General features: G+C 41.9%; 1 protein-coding gene across 1 annotated transcript in view; it reads right to left on the reverse strand.

The window, feature by feature from the left end:
- Nucleotides 1-8,429, reverse strand: part of GRPR (gastrin releasing peptide receptor) — a 35,685-nt gene extending 27,256 nt beyond the window's left edge. Inside the window, exon 1 of the mRNA XM_005287778.4 lies at nucleotides 7,404-8,429. Coding sequence (XP_005287835.1) covers nucleotides 7,404-7,822 — 419 coding nt within the window. The 5' untranslated portion in view covers nucleotides 7,823-8,429. The remainder of the gene's footprint in view (nucleotides 1-7,403) is intronic.
- Between the last annotated feature and the right edge of the window lie 3,730 nt (nucleotides 8,430-12,159).

Consider the following 12,159-nt stretch of genomic DNA (forward strand, 5'->3'; position numbering starts at 1 on the left):
CATGTCTGCCAGTGTGACAGCTACATGCCCAAGTGCATGCCCAAGTCCCAGCAGGCTCCTAAAACTAGCCATTTCCCCACCTATCTTGCCTGCAGAGCCCAATCTGGGAGGACTGCTCAGGGGCCACCATAGAGCATGCCTACCAGATCAGACACACCACCACAAAATACACATGTTGTTCAGCTCTCGGCTCTGAATCAGGCAGAGTAGGGACTTGAACCCAGGTCTCTTACAGCCTGGAATAGAGTCCAATCACTAGGCTATTGCGGGGGGAGGGAGGGGGTCTACCTCCACATTTTTTGTGAAAAAGGGCTGGTATGGCTTAGGCACCTAACTTCAGGAGAGGGCTCACAGCTGTAAATCCCAAGCAAAGAAAGCTGCCCAAGTACCTTTGAGGGTTGGGGCTTAGGCCACACCCCTCACCTTCCTATTGGTTAGCTTAGACAGCTCCCCACTTAGCACGCTGGGTTTTGTGAATTCGGAGCCTTAGGTGCCTAACTCTCCCATGGATTGTATACAGAACCTAGGCACCTAACTCAGGGCTGTGGATTCCACTAGGTGTCAGGGCACCTAATGTTAGACGTTGCAGTGGTGACCCTGAGTCCCATTTGTGATCTAGCCCCTCACTGTATGCTCATAACTCCTGCACATAAGTTTATCAAATGCTGTTGTATTCTATAACTATGCAGCTTTCTGCAAGAGCTGAGTGGCACACAACCCTGCAGTCTGCCAGTATTAACACCTTGATAATCTAGAAGAGTGTTTTTCAACCTGTGGTCTGTGGACCCCTGGGGGACCACAGACTATGTCTAAGATTCCCAAAGGGATCCACACCTACATTTGAAATTGTCCTACAATGCTTACAATAAATATGCCATTTGCAAACTCACTGAAACTACATTTCTTCCTCCTGTGTTTTGTGAAAACAAGATTACGTTGGGAAGAGGACAGGCTTGTAAATCACTGCATGAAAACTTTGACCTTTGTTTTAACAATCTCCGTGAAAAATTGAGAGTGAGTGTTCAGTGCATGGCAGCCCAGCTCATTTAAATAAAAAAACATCAAATGCCTGTCAGCCTCATGCTCTGAGGGAAAACTCAGTTACAAACCAACAGAGAAATCTCCAGTGACAGGGACAATTAAATGAATTGGCTTTTTTCTTAGTTCACAAAGCATCACCTACACAGCCAGTTTTGACTTTTCTGGATGGGTTAGTTAGTGTCAGATGTGTGTGCTCTCGCCACATAGCTGTGTCCAGCATACACCCAAGCAGACGAAGTCGGTCCTTGTGTGGGAATTAATAAACACTACCACAAAAACTCCTGTCCTTTGTCAGGATAGAACAATACCCAGATGAACAGCCTTCCTCCAGCAGGGTTTACCCATAAACTTTAGAAAACATACACACTCTCTCTTCAAGGACTCATCAAGCCTCTCTCCCACCACACAGCCACTACTTATTTTCCTGTTCTTTCATATCCAGCAATGGTGCCTGATAGGCCATGGAGCACAGCTTCAAATAAAATACCCGACACCCTTTAGCACTTTCCTATCTACCTCCACACCCCTGAATAGCTCACAGGAAGCCAGCAGCCACCGAGGTGGATACAAAGCCAAACTGCACAGGATACAACCTTCCTTGCTCATACCCAACACAGCTGAGCAGATGTATGCACAATGTAGCCAACCTGAAAACACATTCATATTATTGTTACCTCTTCCTTGTGCCCCCTCCCTCACTTGTTGTCTCATTCAAATGTTGTGTCTTTTCTTTAAACAGTCTATACACTAAAGAATTTATTATTGGTTTGTACAGACCTAGCACAATGGGGATGCGACCCTGATTGGGGCCTCTGGGCTTTACTGGAACATAGAGTAAATAAACAGTCAAGAGTCAGTAGCATGCCCCATCGCATCCAGCAAAACAGTTTTCCCTCATCCTTATAATTTAACTGATTCCTGTCTACTATGATCACACTATTATTCACAGGTTGGGCTTAAGAGTTTAGCGAATAGTTTGTGAGATGATTCTTTAGGGCAGCGGTTCTCAACCGGGGCACCACGACCCACTGGGAGACCACGAGCTCTTTCAGGGGGTCCACCAAGCAGGGCCGCTTAGAATTCTGAGCCCTGGGCCCCAGCACCCTGTGGGGTGGAAGCCCCAAGCCCCCACCTGCGGCGCTAAAACCCAGAGTCCCAAGCCCCAGCACCCTGTGGGTCTGAAGCCCAGAGCCCCAGCACCCTGAGCCCTGACAGAAGTCGCCCCACAGGACAGAAGCCCCAAGCCCCAGCGCCCCACGGGGCAGAATCCTTGAGCCCAGAGACCCAAGCCCAGCAGAAGCTTCCCACAGGACAGATACCCGGACCCTCCCACCCCCTAGGGATAAAGTCCCAAGCCCCCCTCCTTGCAGACCTAAGGCCCTGAGCACCCCCAGCCCGATGGGGCATAAGCCCCCCTTCCCAAAGCTGAAGCCCAGAGCCCTCCCCCAACTGGGTCATAGAGTTTTTATAGCATGTTGGGGGCCTCCAAAAGAAAAAGGTTGAGAACCCCTGTTTTAGGGTACATCCACTTTTAACCAATCAGTGGGGGGGTTAGAGGCTTTTCAGCCCCCATCCTAGTCTCCTACTGTAGGAGAAATAGAGCTCAGAAGTTTGCCCTGGTGCTTGTGCATAGCTGCTAACAATGACAGAAGTTTTGTAAGTGATAGTTCAATTGTCTAAATAAGTTATAGGTCCCTGCAGGGCAAATCATTGGAGGGGTTTGTGTGTATATTAGTGAAGTTTAGCATTCAGACAGTAGTTTGCAAACACTCTGTGTGGTGGGATGGTGGTCATATCCCTATTGTACAGATGGGAAAACTACAACAGAAAGATTAAGTGACGTAATTATGTCAATAGAGGAAGTTCACCTCAGGTCTACGATTAGAAAGCAAGAATTCATTGCTCCTAATCCAGTGCTTGTTCCTCTAGAACATTCTGTTTCTAAGGGTATGTCTACAATACCCGCTGAAGTTGCGTAACTTAGATTGATTCCCCCCTGCAAGTCTAGACCAGGCTTTATACTACTGAACTGCGTCTCTTTGTGGTCTGAGATCACAACTGGTGGCTCAACAGAGAAGTTCTGTTCATTTTGTCTAGGGAACGCTAAACAAACGGCTTAAAGATCACAAACTTCATACCATTGTCCCAGTGAACTCATTCTTCCTTATGACAGGCTCAAAGGGAAGAATAAGCGTAAAGAAAATGTCCTGTAAAGGAAATACAAATGTCTCCAAGCCCGTCAAAATGACCTTTCAGGGTAAGATCACCTCATTGAAAGCTCATCATGAGTGGCATCTTTTTGAGTAGGTTGTTTCTTAAAGATTCCAGATCTGACTGGAGACCGGTTGAACGGATTTTTCAACAGCGTGGAAAGACATGAGAGCGATCACATGAGGCAATGAAACCACAGATTAACTGATGTTAAAATTAACTTCAGAAAACCAGAGCAGCATGAACATTTGCCCATAAAATACAAACTTTAATTTTTCATTAATGAAAAAAAGTTAGGAAAAGTCACATTTCATTGCTGCAGTTTCCATCATTCTGACTGTCATTAAATAGCCATTTCACTTTGCACTTAGCAAAAAAATCAGAGTGTGTGTGTATGTGTGCAGGGCTGTCTAGGTTAAAGAGTTATTTATTGTCATGTGCTGCAGTAAGCTTGTCATGGACTCTGCTAATTGGGATGCTCTCTTCCTCTGAGCACAGGGTATGTTAAATTGACTTGAATCAACTCATTGAATTATTTTATCTTGAGCTTAAAAATTGCATTCCTTGTACGTTGTATTTTCATTAAACTTTTCCTGGCTGATAAATTCAGTGCATTTGGCAATTAAAAGAAAATCAGTAGAGTAAATAAATATATAAAGTTCCCTGTGGCACTCAGTTTGATTATGTTTTCTGTAGCTCTTCTGGTTTCTCTACCAGAAGCAACTTAAAATAGTGTGGTGGCTCAGTGGTTAAAGTGTCATTATGGTCAAACATCTGGGTTTTCCTATTTATTTCTTCTCCCTGATTTCCATACCAAATTAGCTCAATGTAAATACCAGAGCAAGATTGCAGGGAGCAGTTCCCCAGAAAAATCTACAAAGTCACTTCACCCTCCTCTCTCCAATCTCCTTAAAACTCACTTCTGCCATGATGCCTACACAATGGGGTGCTGCAACTACTGTTTATTATACTATCATACTCATCTCACTGCTACCTTGTGAATCCTGCCCCCAATCTGTTTGTTGATTCTACCTATTGTTTCTCACCTTGTGCTTAGATTGTAAGATACAACTATAAGCTGTTCGGGCATGGGACTCTATTTTTATTATATGTTCTTACAGCAGCTAATACAATGGCGCTCTGATCCCTAATTGGGGCTTCTAGGCACCACTTCAATAAACAATAACAATAGTATTTTTTCTGTCAACACACTGTGCAACTTTGCTAACAGTGCCTGAGGCACACTAGAATTGAGTTTACTCTTATGCAGAAGATGAATGGGGAAAAAAGCTTGTGATGCTATGATAAGCCCCCTCCACTGGAGACATACAAATGGGCTGTGCAGATATTCATGCTCTCCTGGGCTCCACAGCTTTGGTATAATGGGGCAGTGGGGTTCAGATACTCCTGAGCAAACCCTTAGTGACCATCAGATGCCCTACTGGGCCCCTCAGACGTGGTTCCCTTTAGTGTGGATGGCATGCCCTGCTGGGATCCTTGGGCTATGATCCTCCTTGGTGGGGCTCAGATGCCCAGCTGAGTTCTGTGGACTAAGCTCACTTTTAATGGGGCTTGGATGCCACTCAAAGTAGATTAAGCAGCTCCTCAGAAATATGACCCTCCTTGTCCCACCTCACATACTTTGATCAACACTGAAATAGTAAACAATGAAATTGTAACCACTGGGTTTAAGTGTCAACACTTTACTGAGAAGAATGACAAAGTTCATACACGTTAAAGCTACCATCTCAGCCTGGCTGCTGATTCAGGCAGAGATCACTGCATTGGTTTACAGGTAGTTCACACTTGCATGGCTTTCTTTGTACCCATGAGGGTTAAAGTCTAGAGAGATTTTTTTTAATGATTCTGTAAGTTTTAATTGGATTCTGGAACATAAGCTGACAGTCTCCAGAAAATAAACATTATCGTACCAAGCACCTGGAAACTGGCCAATGGGACCCCCTGTTCTTTTGCATCTATATTGTCCCAGCAGCACTGACAATAACCAAAATAAAAATCTTAGTGAACTAAACAGAAAAGACCCTTAAAGGAACAGTTCCAGTGTGATGCACCGGATTTAAGTTTCTTCACTCTAATTAAGGTTAATAGCTGTTTCATGGATACAGCCTCATACAGTGAGTTCAAAATCTACCTCAGAGAGTAGGCAGATTGTGCTAGAAAGAAGGGTGCCTTAGTTCCTTAAGTCATTTTCCCAAAATGACATTTTAGTGTGGTGCATTTTTCAACTATCAGTGCAGCATGATGGGCAAATGGTTTTGGGTTCAAATGGGGCTGAAATTAAGAGTTTCAGTCTCTGGAAAACAGCTTGCTACAGCTGCAGTTTTCTGTTCAGCTCCCTTGTTCGAGCAGTAGCTTGTGTTCACAGATTGTTCAGTAAAAGCATCTGCACTGTTTGCTTTTACTGGCATGTGATCAGGTAGCAACAAATCTTTCCCTTGGTGTAATTTGTTCTTTACAGTGAACTCTTCTTTTCCCGACATGTTTTGAGTGATTTATATTAAGCCCATAGAAAGGATTTTCAATGGTTTCTAGAGAAAGAAATACTATTATTACAGATCCCTGCTTTTCGGTAACCTCTCAAATGAGCTGTGCTAGGTGAAGAGCCCACTTGCCTGTCACACAGAAATGAAGAGCACAGGTGGATAAGATCCTGTTCTGGTGCATTTGTATAGCTTTGCTCGTTTTCTAGCCTCTCTTACAGCAAATTGACTGCAAAGTATTGGCTTCATTAAGGTGTATTCTTTATCTAGGACTGACACTGATAATGGTGTCTTTATATGTGCACTAATATTCAGTCGTTGAATCACTGTGACTACAAAACTGTATTCCATTCCCACTGACATCGAACCACTCTCTGAAGTGTCATGGACTGGTCTTTATTTTTTTGTTTTAAAGCCATATCTAGGAGTCAGTGAAAATATTTGAAGTGATTTTTGAAGGAAAACCCAACCAGACTGACACATGGTTAATTCTATCTATGCAGAGAAGATTATATTTGATTTCCTTATGAACAGGAAAATACTATCCACAATGTCTTTCTGTGCAGAACAAAACTGACACCATTTTTCTTACTGGAAGAGTTGGTGCCTTTGTGAGGTTTCAGAACTTAAAGCAGGTCTAGAACTATTCAAAACTTAAAGGGGGTATAGTAACTAATCTGTTACTTCAATTCTACAGCACAGAGTGCAAATAAGACATTCTGGGCTGTTTGAAATAGGCATGCATTTATGTAAGAGCTGTACTGCAAGTGAATTCTTGTAATATGGCAGAAAAGTAGGCTGTATCCTTAGAAGTAATATTACAATTCAAATGTCTGTTGACTTTTGAAGACTAAAGTTTGTAAAATTGATTCAAAAAACCTTACATGAATCTAAAATGGCTTGATTCCTACACCCACGGCAGTTTTAAGAAGTCAAATGTATATATATATATTAGAATGTTATAGCTAAATTGAATACTAACTGGAAAAACATGTTTGCCAGAAATTATAGCACAGATCAGTTTTGGTTAGTTAATGGCAAATCAGTGAACCAGGGCAAATCTTTTGGGGGCAGGATCTCTGAAAATCAGGCCACTTAGGTGTCTGATATGGATTTAGGTCCCTAACGTCAGGCACCTAATTTTGGATATTTTGAACATACATGATAAACTGTTGCCTCAGATGAAATCAGCTCTGTGAAAGCTGAGCCATCAGAGAGAAATGATTTCACCAATAGTAAATTGCTACTTCAGTGTCTTCACGCTTCTTGAAATATGACCTGGTGAAGACCTGTGACTAAATCATCTTATTTAAAAAACTTGTAATACTGCCTTAGGACAAATTATCCTTCACTAATGGATACTTTTCTCGCCAGGCTTTAACTTTATCTTCATCTTCTATCATTTTTCTTTGCATTAAATAAACTGACATTGTTAACTAATCTGTACAAAGACTCAGTGTAGCCTCAGAAAACTTCCCCACTAACATTTGTGTTTGGAGGCATGAACACCAGAAATAAACTGCAATTGCATTAATCTACTATATTAGATTGGCAACAATAGATATTTTACCTATCTGCATTTGTACCTTATATAGCCTGTGGGTCCATAAAAGTCTAGATCACATTTCAGGCTTTCAGTAGGAGGCTCACCTGTCTGCTGAGAGAGCTGTAAGTGTGAAGACTGACACCCCCACTGAAGTGAGTTGTATAAAGGGGATAAGTTTACATCCAACTCGACCAAAGAGCCATTCATCAGCTAGGTACCTGCTGGCATCCACAGGGACACAGGTCACTAAGAGGAGTAGATCTCCTAAAGCCAGACTGGAGATGAACAAATTAGGAACATTTCTCATGGACTTCACAGTACAAAAGATCTTAATCAAAGTGATATTGCCAATAAGTCCTATCAAAATGATGATTCCATAAATAGTTGGAATGGCATACAGGAAACCTGGGTAGAACCAATCATCACTCGGGATGGAAAGATTTGCACTTTGATTGATGGAGATGTTGCAAAGAATAAAGTTATCCACTTTCAAGTCTAGAAGAAAACGCTCTTCAGAAGCCATTGTCTGAATTCGGTTCTACTGGAAGATAATTTTCTTGTTCAAAAATCCTCACATAAAGCTTCTTGAGTTGAGTTTTCTTGCTGTATGTGTCTTTTAAATAGACAGAAGAGACTGAAAGTCATATATCACTGTGTAATTTTTTTTTTAAAAGTCACTGAACAGAACTATTTCCATAATCTGGAATCAGTTTGATCCTGGAACTTTTCTCCCTCTCATTCATTTGGCTTGCGAATAAGTAGTACTCAGTTCTAAAAGGCCATTTACCAAATTAAGAGACAAATAGACACATGGCATTTTCAGAATCCAGGCTAGTTAAATTCTCAGCATCAGCACACTGCTCCTGAGCAGAGTTCAGTCTGAATTACATGAACTACATTTTGCAAAACTTTTGATTGTGGCTGTCAAACTGCATTTCCCAGTCTCTTCCGGTTCTCAGAACCTGCAGCTGTAGGCTGGGTTTAAACGTGAGGGAAGGGAACAGCTCTTTTAAAGACTCTGATCCTATAGGCAGGAACCTCTGGACGTCAACACGCTCCCTGCTTTGCAGGAGGATAGCAAGCTTGCTTAAATGATTACAGTAATAGTATGGAAGCTGCAGGCTTCTGCTGGAGAATGCCAGCCACCTGCTGGACAATTTAATCACTGCCTGATCACAAAAGAAGCTGCTGTTAACTCTTTAAACCAATAAAACGGTGTTATTGTTACCTCTTGGTTTTTTCAGTATTATAAGCGAAAAGAGCTTCATTGTCTCATTTAATTCACTCTTGGATGTGGTTCAGGGAATGCCTTAAAAACACTCTTTTATTAGCCTGCAAATACCCTGGTTTGCCCAGCAATTATACCTTTGCAACTGAGAGTGCTGGCGTTCTAACATTCAATCTGCTTCAATAAAATAAAATAAAATCATCCCCCGGGACAACTCCACTGAACTTGACCAATTAAGACAAAATCAATATTATAGTTAGCCTCGGTAGACGCTCATGAAAACTAAGCAACTGCCATAAACCAAGCAGCCTGAAATCTGCACATTATTGGAAACATCGCTATAATTCAGGAATTCCATGGCAACTATGGGAAGTGGTAAATTTTACTGTTTAATCCGGGAATTTCTATTTATAAGGTGCCTTTCATGCTAATGATCCAAACACTTCTTTTCAATGTAATTGTATACACAGAACAATAATACACATTTAGATGAAGCATGGGGATGATGTATCTAGGTCACTCCAAGTACTGCAGTTGATCTTTCTTATAGATTAATCAAGGGACCATTATGATTAATTCCTCACTGCTTTGTAACAGAATTGCAACTCACAATATGAGGACCCTTTCTTCTGAAGAAATGAGGGTAAATTTAAATCACATTAAAAATTCAATGAAGTTATGTAATTTGAAAGTTATCCTGGCAACTGGTTGTGACTGAAAGCACCCATATATTTACACTTTACCTGGTATTGTAATAATCTTTGTACAAAATATGCCTTGGGAGGTATCATTTGAAAACTAATAACTTGCTGGTCAATAATATCATGGTGAAATATATGTAGGAACATTATTTGTAAAGTTATGACTTCTCCCTGCATGCTGTTGTTAGAACATGTTCAAACCCACAAAGCCCTGCCAAGGAGAAAGGTGTTAAACAGGCCTATCCTAAACAAAGGAATGTGTTTACCTCAATTTACAGATAAGTAGCTATCAGGGCCCTTGAGACAGCAAGAGGGGGGAAATGGCAGGAGACAATGAAATCTGCATTTCAGCATACACAGGGGAGAAGAAAGAGCATGGAGCCATCTTCTCTATCAGACTCCATGTTGCCTTCTCTACTGTTTGAATACACTTTGATTTGAGGGGTAATCCTCAGAAGCATCCACGTCAGAGGGTGACTGGACTACAAAACTGAGAAGCAAAAATAAAAAAATTCCCAAGGCATCTCTCTTTCTCGTTCACCTAAGAAGACAAAGGAACCAGCCCTTTGACCCTGAGGGAGATCCTGTCCTGAGACTTTGGTCAGCTATGTTGCTGGGAACCTGTGGTAAAGATTTTACCTTGAATCAAGTCTAACTTGTTAAGTTTTCGCTACTAGAAAGTGTTTTATCTTTATTAGTCTAGTGACCAGTTCTGACTTTAATACCTTGTACTTGTACTCACTTAAAATCTATCTCTTTGCAGTTAAATAAACTTGTTTTATTTTTAATCTAAACTAATCCAGTGTTGTGGTTAAACTGGGCTGTGTGGTAACTCCAGTTAAAGTAGCAAACTGTTGAATATCGACCCTTTACAGGGGCAGTGGACCTCTACTATCCAAACTGTCCAGGAGAGGGCTGGACAGTGCAAAACACACATTTTGGGGGAAATCAGAACTGGGAGTGGGTTGGGGTCACCCTACAAGTAATAACCAAGGCTGCAGGAAGCCAGAATGTGGCTGGTGTTTGCTGACAGGCTCCTGGGATCAGAGATGCTGGACCAGGGCTATAGCTATACACAGACACTCAGGGTGTGACCTGCATGCTGTCACGCTGTTTGTGAGTGGCCCAGGTTGAGAGCTACAGAGCAAAGCATTGTGTGGCACCCAAGGTTATGGGGCATGTGGTGATACAGTCCCCGACTGGTCTGGATTGCACCCTGGTAATTTTGCGAGTAAAACAATAAGCTACCAATTACCAGAAATATTCACAAGAAGGGATGGGTGAATCAAATAATACATTTACTAAAAAGCATAAATACTGACCAATAGACTGAGATGAATATTTCCAAATATCATTGGACAAACTTTAATTGCCAGATACTCATGAGTTGCATGCTAAAATGGGGTTAAGGGTCAGAGGGAGCATTGTAGCCTATCGGTAACTGGGTTTTGACTCAACCATGTGATCTACGTAAGCACTCGATGCTAGCTTTGCTGATATCCATTCAGGCCCCAATTCAGCAATGAACTTAAATACATGCTCCACTTTAACCAGGACTACTTACATGATTAAAGTTAAGCACATGAATGACTGCTTTGTCAAAGCGGGGCCCCAGTGCTTACTGGAAGAGAGTAGGAAAAGAAATAAATTTCACTGTTTCCATTTGAAACAAAAAGGTATGACCAAAGTTTAAGTTTACTCTTAAGAACATACCATGCATTTGGCTCAGAAAAATGGAGACACACACACATGCACGCGTGTGTGCGCGCACACACACACACACAGTTTATCAGCCTCTGTTGTTAGTTACTGTAGCAGCCTTTGTTTCCTTTGAGGGTAATGGGGAGCCAAATCATGGGAGTCCAACAGAAATAGGATCATGTGGCTATGTAGAAGAGAAGAGAGACTCTAATAGTAGCACCTACCGCACGGAAGAGGGGACATTGCTGGAGAAAAGAAGAATGGACAACAGCCATGCAACATGGTATGTTTTCAATGGCTACAAGAGGTTGTTAGAAAGCCTTATGCATGGTTTGTCAAAAGGAAAAGATGAAGATTAGAAATGGAGATCCAGAGAATGGCAAGTTCAAGAGACAAAGCAAGAGAAGGAAAAGCTAAATACTGTGAAGCTTGAAACAGTATTTATGTTACAAAAATGTTGAGTTGTTGATGTGACAGGTTGGATCACAGAACCCCCCTTGGGAGCTGCCACCTGATGTGCCCAGACTACTTCTACCCCTGCTTTCCCTGCCAGCTCAGGACTCCAGCACCCTGTCTTGCTGAGCCAGACATGCCCGTCTGCTCCAACAAAGACCCAGGGTCTGAATTACTTGCCCCAAAGCTGCAGGCTTCACTGAAAGCAGCTAACAGAAGTGTTCCTGTCTTTAACACTCAGATACCCAATTCCTAATGGGATCTAAACCCAAATAAATCCGTTTTACTCTGTATAAAGCTTATTATACAGGGTAAATTCATAAATTGTTCGCCCTCTATAACACTGATAGAGAGATATGCACAGTTGTTTGCTCCCCCAGGTATTAATACATACTCTGAGTTAATTAATAAGAAAAAAGTGATTTTATTAAATACAGAAAGTAGGATTTAAGTGGTTCCAAGTAGTAACAAACAGAACAAAGTAAGTCACCAAGCAAAATAAAATAAAGTGTGCAAATCTATGTCTAATCAAACTGAATAGAGATAATCTCACCCTCAGAGATGCTTCAGTAAGTTTTTTCCTCAGATTGGACACCTTCCAGGTCTGGGCACAATTCTTTCCCCTGGTACAGCTCTTGTTCCAGCTCAGGTGGTAGTAGGGGATTCTTCATGATGGCTCCTCTCTCCTTCTTTGTTCTGTTCCACCCCTTTATACATCTTTTGCATAAGCTGGGAATCCTTTGTCCCTCTCTGGGTTCCCACCCCCTCCTTCTCAAT

This window comes from Chrysemys picta, chromosome 1 (assembly GCF_011386835.1).
Source record: "Chrysemys picta bellii isolate R12L10 chromosome 1, ASM1138683v2, whole genome shotgun sequence".
In the NCBI taxonomy this organism is placed as follows: domain Eukaryota; kingdom Metazoa; phylum Chordata; order Testudines; family Emydidae; genus Chrysemys; species Chrysemys picta.